General features: G+C 32.2%; 5 protein-coding genes across 7 annotated transcripts; 3 read left to right on the forward strand and 2 right to left on the reverse strand.

The window, feature by feature from the left end:
- The first annotated feature begins 445 nt into the window (after nt 1-445).
- On the forward strand, nt 446-2,355 carry LOC124941181 (5'-3' exoribonuclease). Its single transcript, XM_047481467.1, has 5 exons — nt 446-804; nt 882-1,006; nt 1,096-1,419; nt 1,511-1,680; nt 1,783-2,355. The coding sequence occupies exons 1-5, from the start codon at nt 505-507 to the stop codon at nt 2,190-2,192; spliced, it is 1,329 nt and encodes a 442-aa protein (XP_047337423.1). The 5' UTR covers nt 446-504; the 3' UTR covers nt 2,193-2,355.
- A 115-nt stretch (nt 2,356-2,470) lies between these two features.
- LOC124941180 (protein LNK1) lies at nt 2,471-7,138 on the reverse strand. 3 transcript variants are annotated; one of them, XR_007099608.1, is made up of 10 exons: nt 7,002-7,126; nt 6,576-6,714; nt 5,981-6,011; nt 5,173-5,654; nt 4,774-5,074; nt 3,993-4,592; nt 3,506-3,651; nt 3,264-3,390; nt 3,017-3,167; nt 2,471-2,879 (listed from the first exon to the last, which is right to left on the reverse strand). XR_007099608.1 is itself a non-coding variant. In XM_047481466.1 (9 exons), exons 2-9 carry the CDS (start codon nt 6,578-6,580, stop codon nt 3,075-3,077), a joined length of 1,785 nt encoding a protein of 594 aa, XP_047337422.1. In that variant the 5' UTR covers nt 6,581-6,708; nt 7,002-7,138; the 3' UTR covers nt 2,909-3,074. The 3 variants fall into 3 exon arrangements, 2 of the variants coding, with proteins under 2 accessions (XP_047337422.1, XP_047337421.1); XM_047481466.1 differs by lacking the exon at nt 2,471-2,879 and having other exon boundaries at nt 2,909-3,167; nt 6,576-6,708; nt 7,002-7,138; XM_047481465.1 differs by lacking the exon at nt 2,471-2,879 and having other exon boundaries at nt 2,909-3,167.
- A 1,332-nt stretch (nt 7,139-8,470) lies between these two features.
- LOC124941157 lies at nt 8,471-11,251 on the forward strand. Its single transcript, XM_047481432.1, has 5 exons — nt 8,471-8,724; nt 9,111-9,388; nt 9,686-9,809; nt 10,172-10,242; nt 10,942-11,251. Coding segments are annotated over exons 1-3 (465 nt in total). The 5' UTR covers nt 8,471-8,538; the 3' UTR covers nt 9,687-9,809; nt 10,172-10,242; nt 10,942-11,251.
- Nucleotides 11,252-11,314: 63 nt separating this feature from the next.
- LOC124941156 (probable protein phosphatase 2C 9) lies at nt 11,315-13,191 on the forward strand. Its single transcript, XM_047481431.1, has 5 exons — nt 11,315-11,469; nt 11,832-12,083; nt 12,185-12,461; nt 12,528-12,682; nt 12,769-13,191. The coding sequence occupies exons 1-5, from the start codon at nt 11,440-11,442 to the stop codon at nt 12,907-12,909; spliced, it is 855 nt and encodes a 284-aa protein (XP_047337387.1). The 5' UTR covers nt 11,315-11,439; the 3' UTR covers nt 12,910-13,191.
- Nucleotides 13,137-15,702, reverse strand: LOC124941155 (lysine-specific histone demethylase 1 homolog 1). The gene has a single exon (XM_047481430.1). It carries the CDS (start codon nt 15,617-15,619, stop codon nt 13,265-13,267), a length of 2,355 nt encoding a protein of 784 aa, XP_047337386.1. The 5' UTR covers nt 15,620-15,702; the 3' UTR covers nt 13,137-13,264.
- Between the last annotated feature and the right edge of the window lie 10,036 nt (nt 15,703-25,738).

Raw genomic sequence — 25,738 nt, forward strand, 5'->3', positions numbered from 1 at the left:
GAGGGAATTTGATGAGAGAATTTATTCACCTAATCATTTCTCCTTCTATATATATATTTAAATAAGTTTGATTCAATTTATATGAGAAATGACAGAAAAAAAAAAGAATTTGAAAGAAAATAATGTGATAAAATTAAAAAAATAACAATTTTTTTTTCTCTTCTCAAATTTTATCATTTTTCTAACCGGTGACATATTTATTCACTTTTCCATTCCTCTTCCAAATTTCCTTCTCCTCCGTTTCTTTCCCAAGTTCCTTTCTCAATTTATATTTAGTTTATTTACTATATTATTCGGAAATATCTTTAAATGTAAATTTTTTTAAATCAGAAGGCGCCTATATAATATATATTTGTGTAGCGTTATAATAAATACCCTAGCTATCTAGGTAGCTAGGCTATAAGTACAACTACTATATACATATACCTACCTACCTGCCTACTTATCAAGTTTACGTCTTTGAATACAGATTCTCTCTCTCTCTCTCTCTCCCTACTATAGTCTATGGCGGACAAGAAGAAGAAGAAGAAGCGTGGCGGTGCAAAGAGAAAGATGACAGTCGAACAGATAACCGCACACAAGTCCGTCGCCGAATGGGTTTCTCTCGGCCATTCTCTCAAGCCCTCCACCGCCCCTCTTGTCAACGACGTTGTTGTTGATGTTCATGATGATGATTTCGGATTGCTTCCCAATTCAACAACCAACTTTCTTGAAAAGTTCAAATTCGAATTTCATTCTCATTCCATCTCTAGCGATGGCTTCTTATCGCCCTCCAAGCTCGTCGAGAGAGCCCATCGAAACGGGGTCAGTCAGTCAGTCGTTGTTTCTTTCAATTAGCAGTTAGCTTTTTATTTATCTAATTTGTGATCAAATGTCTTCAGGTCAAAGTACTTTCTCTAACTGACCATGATACTCTATCTGGTATCCCTGAAGCCCTCAAAGCTGCTCAAAAATTTGGAATCAAAATCATTCCAGGTGTTGAAATCAGTACTATTTTCTCTCCAAGGTTTGTTTGTCTGCTCATTTCCATCTATCTCTTTTCAAATATGTTTTTTGTTTGCCTTATTACAAATCAAATCAAATCAAATAAAACAGGGAGGAGCAGCAGCAGCCTGGTCTGGAGGAACCTGTTCATATCTTGGCATATTACAGTACTTGTGGGCCTACAAAACCTGATGTGTTTGAAAAGTTCTTGTCCAATATAAGGGATGGTCGATATCTAAGGGCCAGGAACATGCTGTCTAAATTAAACAAGCTTAAATTACCCGTTAGATGGGAGCAAGTCACTAGAATCGCCGGAGCTGGAGTTGCTCCGGGAAGATTGCATGTGGCTCGGGCAATGGTTGAAGCTGGATATGTTGAGAATTTGAAACAAGCCTTTTCTAGATATCTTCATGATGGTGGACCTGCTTATTCTAAGTATTTTTTCTGTTTCTAACTTTTTTCATTTTATCATCTTTATACATACTTTTTTATGTTAAAAAGATCGGTTTGTTTGGTTTGATTTTAGGGGAAGTGAGCCTTCTGTTGAGGATGCATTGCAAATGATATGTGAAAGTGGGGGGGTTTCAGTCTTGGCTCATCCATGGGCACTGAAGAATCCTGTTCCAATCATAAGGAGGTTGAAAGATGCAGGTCTTCATGGGATAGAGGTTTACAGAAGTGATGGAAAACTCGCAGGTATTGCACTTGCACATACATACATTCACACACTTTATGTATGTTCAATTATTACAATCTAAGTGCTTGCTGTCTGCCTGGCCGGCTAATTGTTGTCCATAGTTTTCAGCGACTTAGCGGATGCTTATGATCTAGTAAAGCTGGGAGGATCGGATTTCCACGGAAGAGGAGGACACGGTGAGTCGGACATGGGAAGCGTGAACCTTCCTATAGTTGCTGTCCATGAATTCCTGAAGATGGCTAGGCCAATTTGGTGCGCTTCCATTAAGAACAGTTTAGAAGAATACACAGAGGATCCGTCCCCATCAAAGTTAGAGTGGATCATGAAATTTGGAAAGATTAAAGTCCCAAATGGCGGTTGTAGTAATAATGCCGAGTTAGTTGAACTCTGCCTGTCTTCGTGGTTCACGAAAGAAGAAAGACAGAACTTGGTTTTTGATGCTCTCAAGTTAAAGCTTTCCAAAGTTTCATTTGGTGCTAAAGAAGATATTCAAGTTCCCATGGAAATCTAAATTTTGAAGTATAATTTGTTGTTCTGTCTTTTGTTGGTCTTATTTCTTCATCCATGTACTAGTAATAATAATTTAGGTAGTTGTTGTTTTGATTTAGCTCATAATAATGACTAAAGAAAAATTAACAAACACAAGAATGGAAACCCTTACTTTGCTTTTTCTTTTTCACCATTTTATGTTTTAAGAATTTACCTTTAACAAACAATATTGTGATACATGCTCATTAGAGCTTGGATAAATTAAATTTTGTAAGCTTGATATTAACTTTTAGATGCATGTTAACAAACAGGTCAGGTTTTCCATAGTCAAAACTCAGATCAAAGTATAATAATGTTGTGAGTATAGTGAAGTAAATAAGAATTTCAGACTCTATCCATAGCCTAACAAAAAGACCTATGGAAGAACATATGACAACTACAATATTGGAGTCAACCCTGTTCTGTGAAAAGAACAGTTGCTTTCGCCTTCTTCTAACTATAGTTGAGCACAATATTTTCCATTGCTTCAAATCTCGTGAAAGCCAGCAGATAGATATTAGCCACTCTGAACTGCTACGACACCAACTGCTCCAGAAGCACAATATATATGTAAGTCTTGTTCTACTCATCTTCCAATTTGGGAATTCATGATAAATAGATGCCACGAGATTATGTGTATAAATACATAGTAATCGTATAATGACCCTATCTGCAGGAGTGTAAATATGTCTTAAATATAAACCACACAACTAATAGGCAGACACGGGTTGTGGTTGTTGTTACAGTGGCAGCCAAGGAAAATCAACTAAAGAAACAAATCTTTGGTTAACAAATTGAGACAGTTACCTTACACTGCTCACTGCATGGGAATTCATTAAATTTATCATTACTCCCTTCTTTGTAGTCACTGATGACCAATTGCTTTGTCTATTTCAACTGCAGTTTCTTCATGGCAAGTCGGTTTATCAGGTATTGCTGTTGTTGTTGATCCATGTATCTGTTTATTTTGATTCAATAAGTGAACAGATATTCAGGGGAATAAATTCTTAATCAACGTAAAAAGCCACTTCACTGCTCTTTTTCAGAGTCTTACCGTTCTATGTGACTCGCCAGAAACACCATCTTGTCTAGGCATCAAAGATGTGTCTGGTGCCCTATGAAATAGTAAGTGTGCTATAGACCGGTCTATAGGGTTTGTATCCGTCTCCATGTCAGCAAAACTATTGCATATGAAAAAAGATACACATATCCATAAGAGAGAACAATATACAGCCTAAACTGTTTCGCAATATTAGGAAGTATAAAGAATAGTGTGAGACAAAGAGCGTTGCATACTTATTTGTTCCTTCAACCACCATTGCTCCAGCGACATGCATGCCATTACAACTTCCATGGAGTGTTTCCTGATTGTTCCTCTGTTCAGCACTTCTTGCTAAACGATATAAGCTATCCCTTATGCACAACTTCGTCCTGATGTCCAACTGAAAGGGACACAAACTTAATGAATTTCAATTTTAAGTATCCAGAAATGACACATTAAATTGGGCCTTTTGGTAATGTGATATTTTGTCAAAATTACTTCCTCTGAAAATTGCCAAAGTAAAAAGTCAAACTGATTTTGATTGAGTTAGATAAAGCTTTATTAGGTGAAAAAGTTTTTGTTTGCCAACTTTGTTGATTGTGGTACATAGATTTTTTTTAGATCATGCTTTTTAGCCAATTATTTTATTTTTTTATTGACAGTGTGATAAATTCACATATTGTGTATAAATCTCTTCCACGTGGATATAGTTTTCTGATAAAGTGATATAGACTTTGTTACCTTGTCAGTGACTTGTTGAAGCTGCCGAAAACTAGATGCTTCCAGTGAGATATCAACTAAACCGGATTCCAAAGAGCTTTCTTGAGCATACAAGGAATCAACTTCAGCAGGATTTCCACATCTAACTCCATCTATCTCATCATGATTCTCTAGTTCATTTTGTAACTTATGAACTTGCTTCTTATGGGCAGACTTTAAATTGCAAGCAGCTGATGGATCTAATGCATTTACATGATTAGCATCTGCTTTGCATGAAGATTGGAGTCCCAGTCTGTACTGCGACCTTTTTCTTTTCTTGTCCACTTTGATATCAGGAGTTTCCAATGAAGGATCATGATAGTTTTCAAATGATTGTACTGGGTGGTCTGAAGACTCTGGATATTCGGACCTGGCACCCGGTGTGGTGGGATTGACTGAAATTTGATTTGACAGGTCACCATAATCCAGATGCATATAATTCACATGATTTTGTAAATAACTATTGGGATCAGCTCCAATGCTTTGATTTTGTGTGCGTATATCTGGAGAGGTATAAACTTGATGAATCAATGATGGGATCTTCGTTTCTTTGAACTGAAGGTTTCCATTTAACTCAAGTTCCTGTGATTGTTGAAAATAGGGTGTTAACAAAGAGGATTTGAAAGGACTGGCGCTGCAGCCAACTTATTGAATTACAAAGGCTGTTAGTTTTAATATAAGTATTCGGATCTGTTTTTTCACCAAAGATGATATGAAAATTCTTTATATTCAAAAGAGGCAACTGAAGATTACTATTATATACCTTTGGTTTAAGTCCATCATTCATGAATGTCATGTGACGAGAAACACTAGGTTCGTTAATAACTGATGACTGGGCAACAGATCCAGCTTCTGCATTTGAGTTGCCAACTAATTGCGAGTGCTTAAGTTTAGAAGCTTCATATTGTTCTGGTGTACCTTTACAAGGAGTTGACTCAGAAGAGAATTTAAAGTCTGAATTCATCAGTACATCTTCAGATCCTTCAACATCGTGTGAAGATGAGAACCAACTTAACTCGTTACCATTGCCGATGCTATCAATTCCAAACGTTGAATCACAACTCCTGCCAGTAAGAACAAGACATGTTTAAGTGTGCTACAGGAGAAACAAACAGAAACAAGTCTTTGGTCAGATGAAGTAAAGGGAGGATTTAGATGGTACCTAAACATGCGGTCAACGTCCTCAAAATTCCCAATCTCAGGCCATCCATAGTCACCATGGTCATTATCAAGAAAACTAAGATCATTTTCTGTTGGAGACATTTCAGCAAGTGGATAGCTGTAGGTGTCGCTACTAATTGCACCTCCATTGCTGCTTTGGAAACAATGAGGAGTCATCTTCAGGGTGGCGTCATTATCATGTGAAGCTGAAAACACATCTTTAGGTGTTTGAGACCAGCTTTCCTTGTCCAGCATAGTATTCTTGATGTTATCTAAAGGTTGAAAGCTTCCATCCTCCTTTGGCTGACCTACAGATTTAGAAGCTGAATTTTCTCCAGCGTGACTTGAAACCCCAGCCACATCACATCGAGGTCTTTTGTTGCTATTACCATTGAGTTCAGGATCAGTTTCATATTCATGACCAGGATGTGGCACTATATGATCATCAGTCTGGACAAACTCATTCCAAAAAGTATCTTCAAACTGAAACATAAGAAAATAATGTAGATGTAATTACTACACTTCTGAAATAAGTAATTACCCATAATACTATCTCATGTAATCTACAGTAATGGAATTATCATAACACAAAGCATTGCAAGTGGGAATTTGCCTCATCAATCTACAATTGTAGACCAAAATATACAGAGAATTAGCTTATTCAAGATTCATACAAGGCACTTTTTTTTTTCTCTTTCTTTTTTGAAAAGTTCAACATTTTATTGGAAAAAAAAAAACGCAAGAAGCGTTTGAAAGTAGACTGATAACAAAAGAAAGACACAGTATAGTGGAGGTCATCCTAACCATACCTCCACCATTTCTCTTCCACGCCTTGCGAACCTGAAAATACACATTGATAAAGCATCATTTGAACACTGTGTAGGGACTTTTATAGGATCATATAAAAGAAAAATGAACTATGAAGACAATGGCTGACTCAGTGTGCAGGATATTTATCTATGCCCAAGAGCAAGAAAACAACTGATAAATTGAAGTGAGACAACCACGTGGTTAAAAGGGATGTTGAAGAGAATATACTTATAATTGGGGATGTAGCAAAAAAAAAAGAATCCATGGAAGAAAATAACTAAACCAAAGAAAAATAAAGAATCACAATGAAACAAGTCTTATAAAGACGAGATTAATACATTAACCCCAAACTTGGCATACCATATGGGAGTTCAACTGTTCCAAAAGCTACCTACCTACCTAATATCCTAATGAATGTTGCATTGAAAAAGGTTCTTTTTCTAATAGATCCTTATCACAACCTTATTCAGTAGCTGTCGAAATCATAATCTGATTAACTATTTCGACTCCGAGACAGATTATGAAGATTCTAGTAAAGATTTCAAAGAAGGCTTCTTAACTAAGGTGTTTTAAAGAAGAAAATAGATATAATACCTCATACAAGCAATAGTCAGACATCCTCCAGTTTTCTTTATGCAGTAGTCAAAGAAGTTATAAGAGCCTGGTCTACTACAGTCATATTAGACCCAAAACACCTCCCTCTTCTGGTTACAGGATCAAGCAACAACTGCAACTAACAAAAGAAGTCTCAGACAACAAAATTATTCATGTTAATCGTAAGCAGTGCAACGTTCTAGAGATCTAAGTAACTAACACTCGGAAATAGATCATTCAGAAGTTTGCAATACTGAAGAGTCTAGTCCGTTTTTCAGCTATATATACACTAGGAAAACGGAAATTAAAAATTGAAATCGATAGATCAGGTTGCAGCAAGTATACTACACAAGAACATGAAAACATCTGACTGAAACTAAGGCGAAAAATGAAAACGGAAATAGCTACAAAAACAGGATTTCTTACCGGAAAAGACGAGAGATCTTGCAGAATTTGGTTATGAAGAAGCAGCGGCCAGAATCGCAAATCAATCAATCCGGATGGATGTAGATAGAATGAAATCTTTGTGGAGAGAGAAGAGGGGATAGCTAGTTAGCTAGCTAGCTAGTAGTGGATTTGTGATTTTTTTATTTTATTTTTAATTTAAAAAATGTTATTTTATTCAAGCAAGTGGGCAGAGTATTAGGTGACACGTGGCTACGAGATCTAAACCAAGACGGCTAGAGAGGATGCATTATAGAATTCGTGGACGAGAGAAGAGGCTGGAGATACGATCCGTTTCGCTGTCGCCATTGGTCCACGTCATCCAGTGCTCATCTACAGATGATCGACACGTGGCGAGTGGCCCAACTGCAGCAGAATCTTTTTATTTTTTCTTGTGGTGTTAGAATGGAATGGGATGGGTTGGGGTGGCAATTAATTAATTTAATTAATTAGATGTTTTTATTTTCTTAATGATGATTAGTTAGTTTTACCTGCCCATTGCTTATTACGCAGCTTAATGCTTATTATGTACTTACCTATCACCATTTTTAAAAAATATGTGTGCACATCTTTAAGTTAAGTTCATTTTTTTTTTATAATTTCAATGTTTTCAAATTTATTATTAACATTTTATTAAAATTTTTGTTTGGTTAATAACGCATTATTTATGGTGGAATTATTACGGATGATATGTGTATAAAAAAAATATTACATTATGCTTCGTCGTCGTGTATTTGTCACGAAAAAATTGAATTGACAACTCACTTATTTTTGTATTGTGGAGGGTTAGGGTAGCTAGTATCTATAGTCTTTCGTGAAATATTGTTGGGATTTATTGAGTGATGCTCGAGTATTTGGGTAGTTGTTGAGAAACTTGAATTCATATTGTTGATGATATATCAGGCCTACATAGTTGGGTTATCATCCAAATTATTTTTTGGTGAGCTATTTGGTTAAAGAAAATTGTCAAATTTTCAATAACATGATATTATAATAACGTTTTATAAGATTTATTCCGGAAAACGTCGGAAGTTAATTATTCTTTTCGAGAACTTACAAACTCGTTAATGTCATGTTTAAATAGTTTTTATCATTTTTAATATATAATAACATTTTTTAAATAAAATAATAATAAATTGGTCAAAGTTTGTATTGTTTTAATAATAACCACACGATGTTTCCCTTTGGAACAAATAAAATAAAAATAACCACATGAACATGTGGTTATGAGTAATTGACCTTTTTAGTGGCATCCTGTTGTTATAAAATCGATAACTAATTTAAAATTTAATTTAGGGATGAGTGGTTTGGTTGTATTATTAAAAAAATTATTAATATAACTAGTTTGGTATAAAACCAACTATAAAATTATTAGTTTATATAAGTTTTTTTTGAAAAATAAAAATATTAGAACTTTATAGGAAGATCCATCCAGGTGCCGGAAAATTAAGAATGACCCGAAATATGAACAAAATGTGCAGGCAAGCAGGCGAGAAAAAGAGGAAGAAAGTGTTGGTTAATGGCGGAGAGAGAGAATGAAATACGAAAAGGAAGCGATAGATGGAAGGCAGCGATTGGCAATATCTCCGAGATGGCCACCAACTTGGACTCTGTCCATAAGCTACTCATCAAGAAGGCCGTTTACGTTGATCAAGATACCTTCGCCAAGGCTTCGCTAACCTCCGAACAATCCCGCACAATCAAGGTTTGTTGCTAACTAAACAAATAACCGGAGTTAGATTATTATTCCTCAAAGAGAAACTCATCTGGAGGGATCATTCATCTCTTATTACTTATTATTAGATTCACAAGAGAGGTTTTGTTTATGAGAGTATTCATTGTTCGTTGCTAGGTTATACGTATTTGTTGACTAAAATTGGGTGAAGGACTTAGAAAATATACATCAGGAATCAGGATATATAGATTTCTATGGAATTTAAAGAAAGGAATTGTAATTCTATTCTGTTGTTATACCAAACCAAATTGTTGCATAAGATCTCGTATAAACAGTTCATGTTGGTGAATGGTGAATTGGTGATCCTCTTTCTATATACTAAAGTAATCAATTCACATTGTGGAGAATACATGCAGGTTTTGGATGAGAGAGTAGAGGGCTTAGAAAGCGAACTTGATGCAGCAATTACAGGTGCTGCTCGAGCTCGATCAGAGAAAAGGCAGGCCGAAGCAGCTCAGAAAGCCGCAGAGCTTAGAGTAGTAGAAATTACAAAAGAGCTTGAGAATACTACAAAAGTGTTTGAACTACACATGGAGGAATTGCGAGCAAAGCATGAAGAAATTGGGAAGAGAGACCGTGAAATTGAGCTTCTACAAGCTATAGTTCAGACACTTCGTGGAAAGCAATCTCTTTAGTTATAAATCCTCTGTAATTATTTTTATTTGATTTTCCACATGATCACTCCTAGCTCATCTAACCATTATTTATTTATTTATTTATTTATTGAGTAGTTAGTTCATTCCTTGCAAGCAATTTGCCCGGGTATCCTTTGAGGAAGACAAAGATGTTTATTTCACTCCTGAAGTTATAAACATCGATGAGTGTCTTCCTTGGAGTATTTAGTATTTACATGTTGTTACTTCAGATTTTAACTATTGGATGTTTTTAATTGTGCTATTAAAATAGCATGGGTAATATACATGTTTTGCAGGTTCTGCAAAGGTTGAAAGCTAGGTACATCTAGAAACAAGAAGGAAAAATGTCAGCTGAAGCAAAACTTCTCTTTGAACAACTAACTGAAGATTCCATGAAGTTGATGGAGAATGGGGATTACAGTAAGTACTTTGTATTAGGCTATTAATGCATATTTGATTTAGGGTTTTACTATTGGATTAGGATTACCAGTTGAAGTGAAGATGCCGTGTTAGAGATGTTTTAGGGTGGCTGCTGCCATCGAAGTTTGATATAACTTTTCTATTTACTTTTATCACCAATGGAAAATCTTAACCATAAAACAATGCATTCTTTTTCTGATTTTGAAGATATATATGATGATGATAAATGAGAGGTGTCATTCAGTGAACTCTTTCAAGTTATAATTCAATTTACACTTATAACTATGTTGGACCACATTCAGTGAAAGAAAGATTGACCAAGTGTATTTGTTTCTTCTCTCTTTTTGTTCTTTTTCTTATAGTTATTACTACAACTGCTCCTTGGGATCTGTCTTCAAGGATGTACTGACTGCTCTTTTGCAATTGGGAAATGGTAATTTATCTTGCCTGCTTTTTGTTGTTATGTTCTAAGGTTATAATGGCCTTAAAAGACATATCTGATATTGAAAGATTCCATCCAGTCAACAATTGAACAAAAAATCAGAAAAACCTTCATATAAAAATGGTTTCATAGTTAAAGGTATATATTTATTTATCAAAGAACTTATGAGTTTACAGCTTGCTGCAATGATCTCTGTAGTCATTTTGTAAGTAGCATAGAATCATGTTCCTCAAACATATTCTCAAAATATTTGGATGATATATAAAGGGGTTAAAGGAATCTTAGTGCTACTTTCATGACCATAATATCAGCTTAATTTATTTAAGTAAGTCAAACTTGATAATGCATTTTGTGAAAAGTTAAAGTTTGGGGGGCTTTTGATATAGAAAGATGCCAGTCCCACGTGCGAGCACGTGCAAGGAAAAGGGTTGTTTTCATGTTCAGGTGCCTAAAGCTGATATTATGATGTTCCTCCTCTTATTTGGTCAACTACTTGTTTTAGTAAAAAGGTAGATTATTTGAAAATTTTGTTTTAGAGAATGCTGGTTGAATAATTAATTCAATCACTTTTAAAAGTGGTAAAAGGAAGAAGAAAAAGAAAAAAAAGAGAGAGGAAGGAATAAGGACAAAGTTAGGAAGGCGGACTACACAATGTTTGTTAATTTAATAAATAAACAAACAAACAAACAGGACTTTGACCCACAGTAAAGCAGATGAGCAAATGATAACGACAAGAAAGTCAATAAGGGAAAGGGAGAGGGAGAGGAAGAAGAAGCCAAGAGCTTTTGAAGGAAGGCCTTTTTCTTTTCTTTTCTTTTCTTTTTTGGCAGCCATTCTCTCATCAGCCGAATAGATCCCCCTTCTCTCTTCCCCACACCACTTCCAAAAACGGTTTCTTTCACAATCCCAGAAAACTCTCACCTTTATCTTCATCCTTCTTCACACCCAATCTCCACATATTCTTTTTCTGCTTAAAGGGTGAGTTTTCATCATCAGCAGAGTTTGCCTGGATTCGTTGATTGCCGCCGGAGAGAAATTTCAGGTACCCATCTGATAATAATTTCATAAGAGTTGTTTGTGTTTTCCTTTTCCTTTGCCTTTGTATGGTGTCACTCCTCTGTTTTGTTTTTGAGATTTCAACGACAGATTTATGCAGGAAGAAGAAACTGAGGTGTAGCCACTTCATTAATGGGGATTTTCTGCTGTTTCAGTTCTCAGGTAATTAATAAAACAACAGAAAAAATGAATTTTATACATGTATTTTTCTTTTTCTGATTTCTTGTTTGTGGGTTAATTATGCTCTTATAAAGAAAGAAATTCATCGGATCCAGTCATGTTTAAGATGATGACTATACGTTTCCTTCCTGTTAGATTTGAAATTTTGATCTAGGGTTTCTTTCAGTTGGCTGTGTTGTGTCCTTTTTTCTTTTTTCTTGTTTGCATAAGCATTCTAGTGCCTGTTTGGATCTTCATTTTCAAATTAATGCAGCAAAAAGCATGCATGCCTTTTTTTCTTTTTCTTTTTTTTTACTTTGCTTGCTATTTATTGCAAATAGAATTGAACATATTTAATTTCTTAGCATTCGGGAGGGCAATCTTCGCGTTCGCGGGGTGGCAGCTCGGGTAAAGGGGGAAGTTGTCGATCGTCTGTCAAGTACGGGTTCAGTCTAATGAAAGGAAAAGCAAATCATCCCATGGAGGATTTCCATGTTGCAGAATTTGTACAAAATGACGGGCGAGAACTCGGTCTATTTGCTATCTACGATGGCCATCTAGGAGATGCTGTTCCATCTTATTTGCAGAAACATTTATTCTCAAACATCCTAAGCGAGGTATATCTCTTGTTGTTTTAACTTGTGAAGTAGAATCTCACTCTTTTCATTTTCTGTAAAAAAAATCCCATATTACGAATTAATAATAATGATGAATACAGGAGGAGTTCTGGAGTGATCCAAATAGAGCAATTGGAAAAGCCTATGAAAGGACAGATCAAGCAATTCTGTCGCATAATCCGGATTTGGGGAGAGGCGGATCTACTGCTGTTAATGTCATTGTTATTAGTGGGCGTCAAATTTGGGTAGCCAATGTTGGAGATTCAAGAGCAGTGTTGTCAAGGAAGGGACAAGCCATACAGTTGACTATTGATCACGAGCCCAACACAGAACGAGGCAGCATTGAAAACAGAGGCGGCTTTGTCTCCAACATGCCAGGTTGATCGCGTTTTTAGTTTACATTAAACCAAAAAAGAAGCTAGAATTCTGATTTGTTGTTTGTAGGAGATGTTGCAAGAGTAAATGGTCAGTTAGCCGTTTCTCGTGCTTTTGGGGACAAGAATCTAAAAACGCACCTAAGGTCGGATCCTGACATTACAAATGCGGATATCAACAAGGATATAGATCTCCTTATCCTGGCTAGTGACGGTCTTTGGAAGGTAAAAAGATATCAAAGAAGATGTGTAAGATGAGATCAATGTAAATAATCAGTTGCATTATCTTTTATGTACCTATGTATGTATAGGTTATGTCAAATCAAGAGGCGGTTGATATTGCAATGAAGATAAAGGATGAGCAGAAGGCAGCCAAACAGCTGGTAGCAGAGGCATTGAATAAAGATAGTAAAGACGATATCTCCTGCATTGTCGTGCGTTTTGGGTTTTGAGAGGTTAATATTATGTAATCGAGTATTTGGGACCAACTCCAAGAAGGGAAGGAACATACAAACAAATAGGTTATGGTTACACATACCGAGAGTCTTTCCGTTTGACAAATTCTAGAGTAATGGTGAAATTATTAGGGTTTGTAATTGCTTGTGGTTAAGTAGATTTGTTGTTGGTGTTTGTGTGTTTATTTATTATGACTTGTCATAATATATATATACATAGGAAAACATTAATGTGGTTTGGCCTATTATAATAAATAGCTTTTTTTTTTCCTATTCAAAGAAGCAAAATGAATGAGGAAGAATAAATAGACTAGAACCAAACTATGTTAGATATAACTATAAGGAACTAACACTAACTTACTTGTCTCCTGAAACTCTCCAATAAAAGTGATTTTGTTGGATCACACAAGAAATCTTTCTTCCCCACCAAAACCACGCCCAAATCATCATTAATCTTTTTCATCCTATTCAAATCTCCGTCAACTTCCTTTAGCTCAACCGCATGCCTCTTCTTAACAAACCCATACAGATACATGCACCCAGAATCAACCCTCTCCCCTTCAAACTCGACCCTCACCAGACAATCCGATTCGAAATCACTCAACCTCGCAGGATCAAATACAACCGAGAAACCGTCGAACTTCAGGTCCGCCTTTTCAAATATACCCTTCATCAAATCCTCATCCCCATCCATTGTTTTCCCCGGCTGCTGCTGCGTCGACACCGTCCTCCTGTTGGCTGCTCGTAAAATGTTTGCAGCCTCTCTCATTCCACTTAAGAAAGCTCCGTGCATAGTTGCAGGGTATTGTTTGTTAGTCGCCTCTCCTGCAAAGAAAACTCGATCAATGATACTTTCCGAAAGAATGTCGTAGTCATCCCCCGACGAACCCATAGCCACGTAAGAGTATGAACCATAGGCAAACCGATCTTGACCCCATCGAGTACATACAGACTGAACCGGATTAGGAACCACAATCCCTTTCGGCTGAAAAATTTCCCTTAATATCTCCAAAACATGTTCCACAGACTCCACTGGAGAAACCTTCTCGAACTCTATAGCAGCTTCTCCGGCCACTAGGGCTACCAGAAGCGGCCCTCCTGAAACCGAGGCGTAACTATAGAATAGAAAGAACTCTCCTCTCATTCTCGACTCGTCTGCTAAATGCCCGAAAGTATCGATTTCATCCCCCCAAAAATTGTAAGGGAACAGCATCGCGACTTTATTCAGCAATCCGAAACCTAATCTCTCGATAGCATCCTTCTTTCGTTCGGGAAGATCGGGGACGAATTCTATTTCGTTTCTCTTGAGAACACCCAATGGCATAGTGCAGAGAACCATATCTCCCCTGTAATATTGCCCGCCTGCGTTTACCAAAACGCCATCCACCCCGTAACTAATGCTATCCACCGTCCGATTATAATATATGGGGAGATTCTCGGATAGTGAACGAACAAACCTCTCGTTCCCACCTGGGATGAAGCAGTGATCGCCGCCCATTTCGTAAGGATCGTCCTGATCCCAATATGCCATCGATAGATTCGACATGAGAGTAGCATTGGCATATTCCAAATTCGCAAGATGCCAATTCAATAGCATTCGTTCTTGGGCATCTTCTGCGACATTGTAGATACTGCGGAATGCTTCTAGAGCAGTTCCAAGTGGGATATCTACGGATCTAAGTTCATCCATTAACGAATGTCTAAGCTTACAAACCCTGTCTAGCAACTTATTGAAAGAAACTTCTACTTTTGAATCTATCTCTTTATCTATAGTTCTTCCATCAGGTAAATACAGAGGGCAGATGTCTCTAACCTTGTGTAATGGATATCCAAGCTGCCTTGCCAGAACGCCGAATGGATTGCCGTTTATTCCGGTCAGGACGCTTCCACCAAGGTCAGCCGCTGCAACAACCATACCTCCGGTCATCCTTTTCGTCTTGACGCGTCCTCCCGGTCTGTTTCTCCCTTCCAGCACAACAACTTTAAAACCTAGAAAGATCAGCTGCCTTGCAGCAACTAATCCGGCTACACCAGCACCGATAACAATCACAGTCGATTTCGATTCACCATCAAGGAATGTTAATTTGGCTTCCTGTATAGGAGGAGCTAGACCGAAATTAATATAACCGTGTTGGAGAAGAAAATTGTAGGCGGAACTGACTAGGTTTCGATGATCGGCTCGAATCGATTCAAGGACTTGATCTTTGGTGAGCCAGGAGGATACGTTGGATCGCCAGCGAGCGAGGATGTGATTGCGAACGACGATGTAGTTGGACTGTTCGAAGCCGCCTATCTCGGGGATAACATTGGCTTCGATTTCCTCCTCAGTAACAGAATCGACGGGGAATCCAACTGATATGGCAATCAATGCCTCAATGTCTACGTCCTTGGAGAAATCGGAGACTCTACTACGGCGGCGATGGTTGTTAGAAGGAGAATCGTCAATTTCGAGAATGTCACCGAAGCTGGTTGGCTTGGGGTTAGGGCGGAGAAAACGGGGGCCGGTGAGAGCGGCGGCGGAGGAGGAGGAAATCATCTCCGGAAAGAGTTTCTTTTTATATCGGCGTTTTCTAGTCGTGGTCGTGGTCGTAGTAGGGGGAGGTGGTGGTGCATCATCATCATCAACAAGAGAGGCGATCTCTATGAGTGATGAGGCGCGGTTGTCAAGAAGAAGGTCTGGAGCCGATTCGGTTGTTTCATCTTCCATTAACAAGCTACCTAGACTGTCTCCCTCACTCTGGTTAATCTTCAGTTTCTCTGTCCAGGAAAACTAATACAAAACCAAGAATCAAGAAGAAGAAGAACTAGGGTTTCTAATTTCCAGCTGAGAGCCAAATCTTTTCTTAAACTCTACATATATTTCTTATTAATTAATTTATTTGAAAGTTTCAATTTTTTTTTTTTATATCTAAAATATATTTCATTAATCTATTTTACAGGAAACATCACAATTAAACTATCAAGGCCCATAAAATACAGTTTAATGGTTAGGTTTAAGACTATTGAAATTTCAAATTAACTCTTATTTCTTAAAATTTTATTTTTTAAATGGGTAAATTTTTATAATTTTAAATTTAAATAATAAAATTTGAGGAGTTTATAAATTTTAATTATATATTTTATACTATTTTATATTAAAAAAATAAATTTATATTTATAAATTAAAAAGAAATGATTATTTATTTAAATAAATAAATATAATTAATTTTATAAATATTTTTTTATAATATATTTTTTTATTATTACTATTTTTATATTTAAATATAAAAATTTTAAAATTAATTAGATATAAAATAATTAATTTTATATATATATATATATAAATAATTATAATACATAACTAATATTTTTAAATTCAACTCTTACGATTTCAAATAATTAACGGTTTTACATAAACTCTCGATTTTGACAATCTTGGTCAGGTTCATTCTTGACTAATTTTAACATATATTTGGGCTCACCAACCTATTAATCGGGCAGTAGGATGTAGTATTTGGAGTGACATCTCATTAATGTGGAAGTATTTTCGTGGACAATGTAGATTTTCGGTTGGCGATTGCTCTTCGATTAGTTTTTGAGATGACGTATGGTGTAGTATTAAAAGTCTTTTCTCATTGTACCCGGCCTTTTGCCTCAATTATTATATGTAGAGATGATACAGTCAAAGATATGTTTGACGCGAATTCTAATGGTTTTGCAAGAAGAATCAGATATAGGAGAAGACGAAATGCTGAAGAGTTGGCTTCACATGATAGAGTGTTGAACTTGGTGGGGCATAATCTTCTTCTTTATGTGAGATAATGATAGTTTTAAGGTTAGTCATTGTTACTATTTAATTGCGGAGAATGTTTATTGCGATCTCATATGGGAGAATTTGTGGGACTTTAAGTTCTCATCGAATATCTCGTTCTTTGGATGGAGTGTCATGCATGAAGAGATTTTGACAAATGATAAATGTATGAAAAAATGTGTATTATGGCAAATCGTTGTAGAATGTGTCATAAAAAGGTGGAGTCGGCGCCTCACTTGCTCTTACACTGTGATGGAGTGATTGCGATTTGGAATTTATTATGGAAAATGACTGGTATTCAGTGGGTTATGCCGGAATTTATCGTTAGCTTTTGGGAAGTGTGGATAGAGATGGTGAGTTTAATTGGTTTGAGTCGTTGGACCTTATCCTACTTATCTTTTGGTGGACCATTTGGTTTGAAAGAAACTGTAAAACGTTCAGGGATCGTTATCGACCAATGCGATTAATTTATAATTCTATTATTATGACAATCGGAGAAGTTTAATTGAATAAACCATTTTAAGCAGTTGGAGAACTCTAATCTTCTTGAAGATCTCCGTGCTCGATAAAATTTATTTATTTTGTTTGATCATTAATGAATTATTTTGTGTTGTGCTTTTTAAAATGTTTTTTTTTAATTTCTGTAATACTTTGTTGAGCTTAAACGACTATCTTTATATCGTTTTGCATGTGTCATTTAAAAAAAACATATATTCGAGCTCGAGCTCGAACACAAACTCAAACTCGAACTAAACTAGTATTATGTTGGCTCATGAGCGGCTCTCGTTAAGAGATAAATATCGTTTAGAGCCCTCGTTAGGGCTCTTTTAAAAAGTACCTTTAACAATATGAGCTGAATTTGAATTATTTAAATAATTAAATTCAAAAAAATATATATAATTTATTTTATTAATTATATCAGTTAATTAATTAACTAAAATATTAAAATATTTATTTTTTAAATTGTTAATTTTTTCTATCATTATATTAAATATATTTAAGTTATTTTATAAAAATAAAAAAATTGTTACCTATTAAAATCATCACTAGTGATTTATTATATAAGTTGATTGGAAAAATCAAATTCGAATCAAATCCTAAAATAACTTTTCATCTTTATTTTTTTTATTTTTTCTGGAGTTGATAAATATTAAACGAGTTTTCAAACAAACCCCCCTTTAGGGCTGTGCAAAAAAACCGGAAAATCGTAACCCACCGAACCGATAGTTAACCGGTTTATTTGTAACGGTTTATTGAGTTAACCGGCTTCTGGCGGTTCCAGTTAATCGGTTTTTTACCGGTTAAACGGTTCGGTTTCGGTTTCCTTATTTTTCTAACGGTTTAACCGGTAAAACCGGTAATAATTTAATTATATCTTTTATATTTATAATTTGTATTAGTTATTTAAATAACTTTTATAGATTAATTTTTAAAACATTATAATCTTTATAAAATTTTATAAAATAAATTAAAACTATATGAATAATTTCATTAAAATATGTGCTTTTAGGAATATAATTAACAAAATCAAAATAGTTAAGCAAATTAAAATTTGATGTTTTCAAAGTTCAACTTCACTTTATGTTTAACTTCTCTCTACATACGGAGGAAACACCTAAAACAAAGTTATAAATTATAATTTACCGATTTACTTCTCGTCTATCGATTGAGAAGAGGATTCTATCATATTGCTTATCTGTTGGTCAAAGACTAATCGACATAATAAATTTAAATTTCTCAAGGACGTATAAAACCTAAAATAATAGCTATAAATATATTATATTGTTACAATAAAATTATATATTATACATATTCCTAAATATATAATAAAATATATTATATATAATATAATATATTATAATAGAGACAAAAAAAGATGGAGAATATTATAATAGAAAGTGCAACAATAATTTAAAAAAATATATTTTATAACATTTATTACTTAGTTTAAAAAAAATGAATTATATCGGTTCTGTTAAACCCGGTTAACCGGCCAAACGACCAAACCCGGTAGAACGAGAACCGGTAAAACCGATACCATTACCGGCTGGTTAACCGGTTGTAAATAAAGCCAAACCGGTATTAACCGGAACCGTTTAACTGGTTAACCGGTTAACCGGCCGGTTGAACACCCCTACCCCTTAAATAACATTTTAAAAATTAATACCAATTATAACATTATAAATAGTCAAATAGAACTTAAAATAAAATATATATTCTCACAAGTCACAAACTCTAAAATTTCCTCGGAAAATTTGATGAAATAACCCTGATAATAGGGTTATTTTCAAATTAGCATAGGTATGATAAATTTATCAATATAACTTTTTGTCATGGGCAAAGACATCTTTACCCCTTAATTAAAATTATGCCCTTTTTTATTCCCAACTCATTTTTCCTCTCTCTCTCCATTTCAGTCTCCTTCTTCTCCCCACCCTCATTACCGAAACAAGTTACAGTATTTTTCAAGAATTGTTAAACATCAGTATTTAACTTGAAATTTTTACTTTTCTTTCCCAAATTTTTGCTCCTTACATATTTCGATTATTAGATTATTACAGGCTTGTTGTTGACAAAATCTTCAAATTATTTATTGTTCTTGTTTAGTATATGAGTGCACTATTTACAAAATAGTAGAAATAAATAATATGTTTTTCTTTTAATAAGTTTGGAGGTAAATAGTTATTATTGCAGAAACATCAAATGATGAAGTAACGCACTATATAATTAAGTGGCCTAAGAGACTATGGATGGATGAAAATAAATGAAGAGATTAGATTTAGAAACTTAAAAAGATGGTGCTATATTTTTTACAGGATTAATATTTATATATATAATATAATATATATAATATTATATATATATATAATTATAGATGTTTAATTTTAAAGTGTCCGGATTGCGGGTCGAGAGTTGTGGGTATTGGATATATATGTGAGAGTAAATTGATATTGAGTCGGATGGGGTTGACATGCCCATAAACTTAAAACGGTTAAAAATAAAATTAAAATGTTATAAGTATGGTTCAAACTTGCAACCTAACAAACCAAGTATAACACTTTAACCAAATAGAAAAATAACACTTATATTTTAAATTCAACACAAAATTAATGAACGTGGAACATTTTAACAATATAAGTTCAATTTTTTAACTAACTAATCTATATATATTATATATATAATATATATATATAATGGTGCTTAATTTTTAAAGTGTCGAGCTGTGTTAATTTGAATATTATGTGAGAGAATAGATATTGGGTCGGATTGGGGTTAATCCGCCTATAAACTTAAAACGGTTAAAAATAAAATTAAAATGCTATAAGTATGGTTCGAACTTACAACTTAATAAATCAAGTACAACTTTTTAACCAACTAGTCTAATAAGACTTTATATTTTAAATTCAACGCCAAATTTGATGAACACGGAATATTAAAATAATATAAGTTCAACTTTTTAACTAACTAATATATATATATATATAAATATATAAAATGATGCTTAATTTTTAAAGTGTCCAGTTGGCGGGTCAAGAGGTGTGGTTAATTTGAATATATATATGTGAGAGTAAATAGATATTTGAGTCGGATTGTGGGTTGACCCGCCCATAAACTTAAAACGGTTAAAATAAAATTAAAAATGCTATAGATATGGTTCAAACTTGCAACCTAACAAAACAAGTACAACCATTAATAAGGTAGGCTAATAACACTTTATATTTTAAATTTAACAACAAATTGATGAACGCGGGACATTTTAACAATATAAGTTCAACTTTTTAACTAACTAATCCTATATATATATATAAGATGTGTTAATTTTTAAAGTGTCCGGATTTCCGAGTCGAGATGTGTGGTTAATTTGGATATTGTGAGAGTAAATAGATACTTGGGTCGGATTGTGTGTTGACTCGCCTATAAATTTAAAACGGTTAAAAATAAAATAAAAATACTATAGGTATGGTTCGAACTTGCAACATAAAAAATAAATACAACTTTTTAAGCAACTAAGTTAATAACACTTTATATTTTAAATTACACAAATTTGATGAACGCGGTGGTTCATCAATAGTTTTTAATCGGTCATAATTTCTTTTCACTATGCGCTATAGATTTCACTATTATTAATGAGCAATAATTGAAGAATTTCGTCATATTATAGAGATGGGACATAAATCATTGGATATAGTAAGTCTCGCCTAAGATATTTTAATAGTAGTCTTTACATTTTCCCTTTCACTTGTGTTAGGGGGAAGAAGTGGACTCTAGAGGTCAAACTAATTGAGTTGAGAAATCAAACTGTATCAATTGTTTTAGAAATATCTGCAATTAGAGAATAAATTGATATTTGAGTCGGATTGTGGGTTGAGCCGTCCATAAATTTAAAATGGTTAAAAAAAATTAAAAATGCTATCACATTTTACCGTTATTTTTTCACGATTTTTTTATATTATTACTCGTGCTATCTTAAAATAGTTTTTAAACCAATAAGTTATTACACTATTTAACTTTAAATTACAAATCTAGCATTCATTTAACTATTTAAGGAAAGGTCTAATGAAAGTAGAAAATGGATAAGGTTTGTTGAAATAGTGTAATGCCATAAGATGGTTGTTAGATTGGTTGATTTGAAATTTACAATATCTCATTAATTGTTTTTCAACTGTCCAAGGCAAGTATGAAGGATCACACCTTAATTTGGGCTTATTATTATACACAATAATGTTTTATTGAAGGAAATCCTTTATTGGGCCTAATGTTTCTTATATGTGATCACACCTTAATTTGGGCTTATTATTAATACACAATAATAGTTTTATTGAAGGAAATCCTTTATTGGGCCTAATGTTTCTTATATGTTATTGGGCGGATGGTTAGAATCTAAAAGCAAATTGTTTTTCTCATCCCTCTCATATTTCCACCATATTTCTATCGAGCTTCACTTTTAATTAATTCAAAAATGACTTATTATCCTTATCACCTTTATATATTTATATATTCTTATTTTACTTATTTTATTTTATTTAATTATTAATTTTTTTATTAAATATAATTAATTAATTTTTAATATTTTTTAAATTTTTTATTTAATTAAAATATAAAATATTATTATTTTTATATTATAATTATTTAAAATATATTAATATTGAAATGTATACTAATTTAATAAAATATAAATATTTAATATTATTATATTAATTATATATATATATATTAAAATACTTATAAATTATTTATAAATAATATTAATAATTAGTCTAATCATAATATTTAATTAATAAATATATATTAATAATTAGTCAAACATAAATTTTTAATTTTAATTAATAATATTATATATTAATAATTATTTTTAATTTTAATTAATAATATTATATATTAATAATTATTCAAACATAATATAATATTATATTTTTATAAATAAATTATCTATTAAATAATAATTAATAATTATCTAATTATAATTTTACTTAATAATATTATATTTAATATATTTTAAATATTATAATATAAAAATAAATATTTGTATTTTTAATTAAATAAATAAAGTTAGAAAAAAATATTAAAAATTAATTAATTAATTATATTTAATAAAAAAACTTAATAATTAAATAAATAAAATAAGTCAAATAAAATAAGAAATGTAAATATATAAAGTGGTAGGGATAAATATGCATTTTGGAGTTAATTAAAGAATGAGAGAAATGGTGGGAATATGGGAGGGATGAAAAGCACCTCCCTTCTAAAAATGGTTATATAGAATATTGAATGCGTTAAAGATAATGGGATTCAAGTTCTGCAGTTTTCAATAATATTTAAAATTGAGAGTTTATTTGAAATCGAAATAATTTAATTTGTAAAAGTATTAGTTATATATAATTATGTATTTTATACATAATTATTTTAAAATATATATATATGTTTAAATATAAAATCAATTAAAAATAATAATAAGTAAATAATACTATCAAAAAACATTTACAAAATTAATTATATTAATTTATATTATTTAAATAAATAATAATTTTTATAATTTATAAATATAAAATAGTATAAAATTTTAAAATTAAAAATATTTATAAAGTTGTAAAATTTTATAAATTTAAAATAAAAAAAAAATTACTTAAAATCTAATCATTAACGTCAACTTTGGAGACAAAATCCGACTAGTTTGGGTATCCCTCTGCATCCTCATTTTACACTCTACCCAAGCGGGCCAAGCCCAAATGAAATAAGAAATAATTAATTTTGATTTGGGATTGTATTTTTTTTTATTTATTTAAGATACGGGGCCAGAGCAGCATTAGTAATTTTGACTTTTATTTATTTATTTATTTATATATAAAACAGCTATAGTAGCATTAATAATTTTGACTTTCTTTCTTTTATATATAACAGCTAGCAATCCATTTTATATAATTAAATAATTAATTAATTCAGATAGACCCATTCCAATTGCCATGCCATGCCATGCCGACGTATAATAATCCAAAGGCCGCAGACTTGGGTTATGGATCAACGACCCTGAGTATGACCTCCCTTTATTGTTTGACTTTGCCCAATTTAATAATTTAATTACACCTTCATTATTTGTAAAATTTATCAAAAATAAATATTCTTAATATTATTATAATGTGATTCACTTTGTGATGTTTAATTATTTGGGTAGTAGCAGTGAAGTTTGAATTGATATCCGACTTGATTTGATAGATAGATAATATATTTGAGTTTTCATCCTAATTATTTTTAGTAAACTATTTGATTATAGAAAAATCGTTGAACATTCAATGTTTGTAGTCGTTTATGTATCGTTCATTATATTATTACGATATTTTTCTGATATTCGTTTCGAAAACTTGGTTGATGAATTATTTGGTCTTCTCGAAGACTTTTGAGCTAGATAACTTATTGGATAACGTGGTTGTATTATATTTTTTTTATATTTATGTCATGTTGTGTTGTTGTGTGCTTAAATTTTGTTTTTGTTTTTTTATCATTTTAATATATATTGATAATTTGTATAAAAATATTATTATTATTACTTTAGAATGATAATTTGATGAAATAAAATATTTTGATTATTTTTTTTTCGACTGTAATTTATTTTGTAGCTAATCAATCATTTCATTTTAATTAACATATTAATATTGGATATCATATTTAAATAACATATTAATTAAACCACGTTTTATATATAAAAGCAAATGGCCGGATAAACACTTATATATAAGTTTTTTGTTTGATGTAAAATCTGATCTATTGATGTTTGTTTATTACTAAGTTATTGTTGCACATTAATTAATTAATTAGCTTTTATACAAATCAAAATATATGCATTATAATGAAAAAAAAAAAGGATAAAAGTGTTTTAAGTATTTTATAAGTTGTAAAAGTAAAATAAATAATTACAGTAGCTAACTAGTTAAGAATTAGTATTAGTTTCTTATTAATCCTACTATGTAGAAAATTTGTAATAGTTTGATTCTATGATGAATTCTTCTTATTGAAGAATTAATAATAAATAAAAAAACGGAACCAAAGAATAGCGTATTTGATATATGGTATGGGATATATGAAATTGCAATAAATAATAGCATGGTTATTGATCCAAACCAAACACGTACTAAAGGAGCTTGTTTGTTTGACTCATATTCATTATAATACTTTTTACATTTAAATATGAAATACAAAAATATTATTAATGTATTATATTTTAATTTCATAATTTTTAAAATATAACCCCAAATAGACATCTCTTTCTTTGCTGGCATTATATATTATATATTATATATATTATATGGGTGTGAACGGGATGACCTCGATCTATCTCATATTTCATGGTCGTATTCTCCCGGCTGAACAAGTAAGCCCACTTTTTTTTTGGACTGTATTGTTTGGCACGGCAATGTAAGGCCGTTTTCTTTTCCTATTTTTACCGCACCTAATATATATTTATATTAATTGATGACCCCGTTAAAAAAACTCAATATTTTTTTTTCCGTAAGTCGAGGTTTGAAATTTTATGTTTTTATATAAAACCATTATACTACAATATCTTAAGCTCAAAATTATAATATGTTTAATTAAAATCTTCCTATTTTTAATAAATGAGCTGCCCTAATCCGAGGGATTGCCGGGCTTACCCATGGTCGGCCCTGGCTATATGCATACTAACTAGGTTCTTGTCGTTAATAACCCTAAACAAATATATATATATATATATATATATATTTTGATGAATTTGTGACTATTTTTTATTTAAATTGAATTGTAACACACTACTCCCCTTCGTTATAAATGAGCTATTTATTAATAAGTTAAAGAATCTTACCTTTTTTAAAATTAAAATAAAGATAAACTCATGTCTATTTTTTTTAATTACAATGCATAATATAATGGAAATTAATCAATATTCATCCATAACTAATTAGGGCTTGACGTCCTAAATATAAATATATATTATTCTTTAATATTGAACCTCCTACATCATCATCGAAAACAATAATATTAAATTAACGAGGATGAATTGGGTTGTTGTTGTTGATGAGTGGAAATTCATATATAATATATATTTAATCATAATTAAATTGAACAAACCATTTATTATTTGAAAACTGGTTCTGCCCACTACTAGCTAGTTAGTACCTGATTGTGCTAGGTGCCTTACCTAATCATTTATGTGTATTATTATATATATATATTTTATTAATAAAAAATAGCATTCGTTAGATTAAATATTATTAATCCAAATTAAAAATTCCTCAACTAAAACACTATTATTGATTTCTTGGATACTTATAATTATTTATTCATTTGTGAAAATAAAATAAACAAAAATAATAATAAGTAATGTCCTAGCTAGTCTGATTGATGATGATAACCAACCAATAATAAATAATAATAATTATCGATCGTAATCTGGGAGTAAATGCACCATTTCCATATTCATGCACTTAATAATTTGCAATCATTTGATATATAGATATTATGTACGTGTACTACATCTTCTATATATCCATTCCATCCCACTAATTA

Source organism: Impatiens glandulifera, chromosome 6 (assembly GCF_907164915.1).
Source record: "Impatiens glandulifera chromosome 6, dImpGla2.1, whole genome shotgun sequence".
Classification (NCBI taxonomy): Eukaryota; Viridiplantae; Streptophyta; class Magnoliopsida; order Ericales; family Balsaminaceae; genus Impatiens; species Impatiens glandulifera.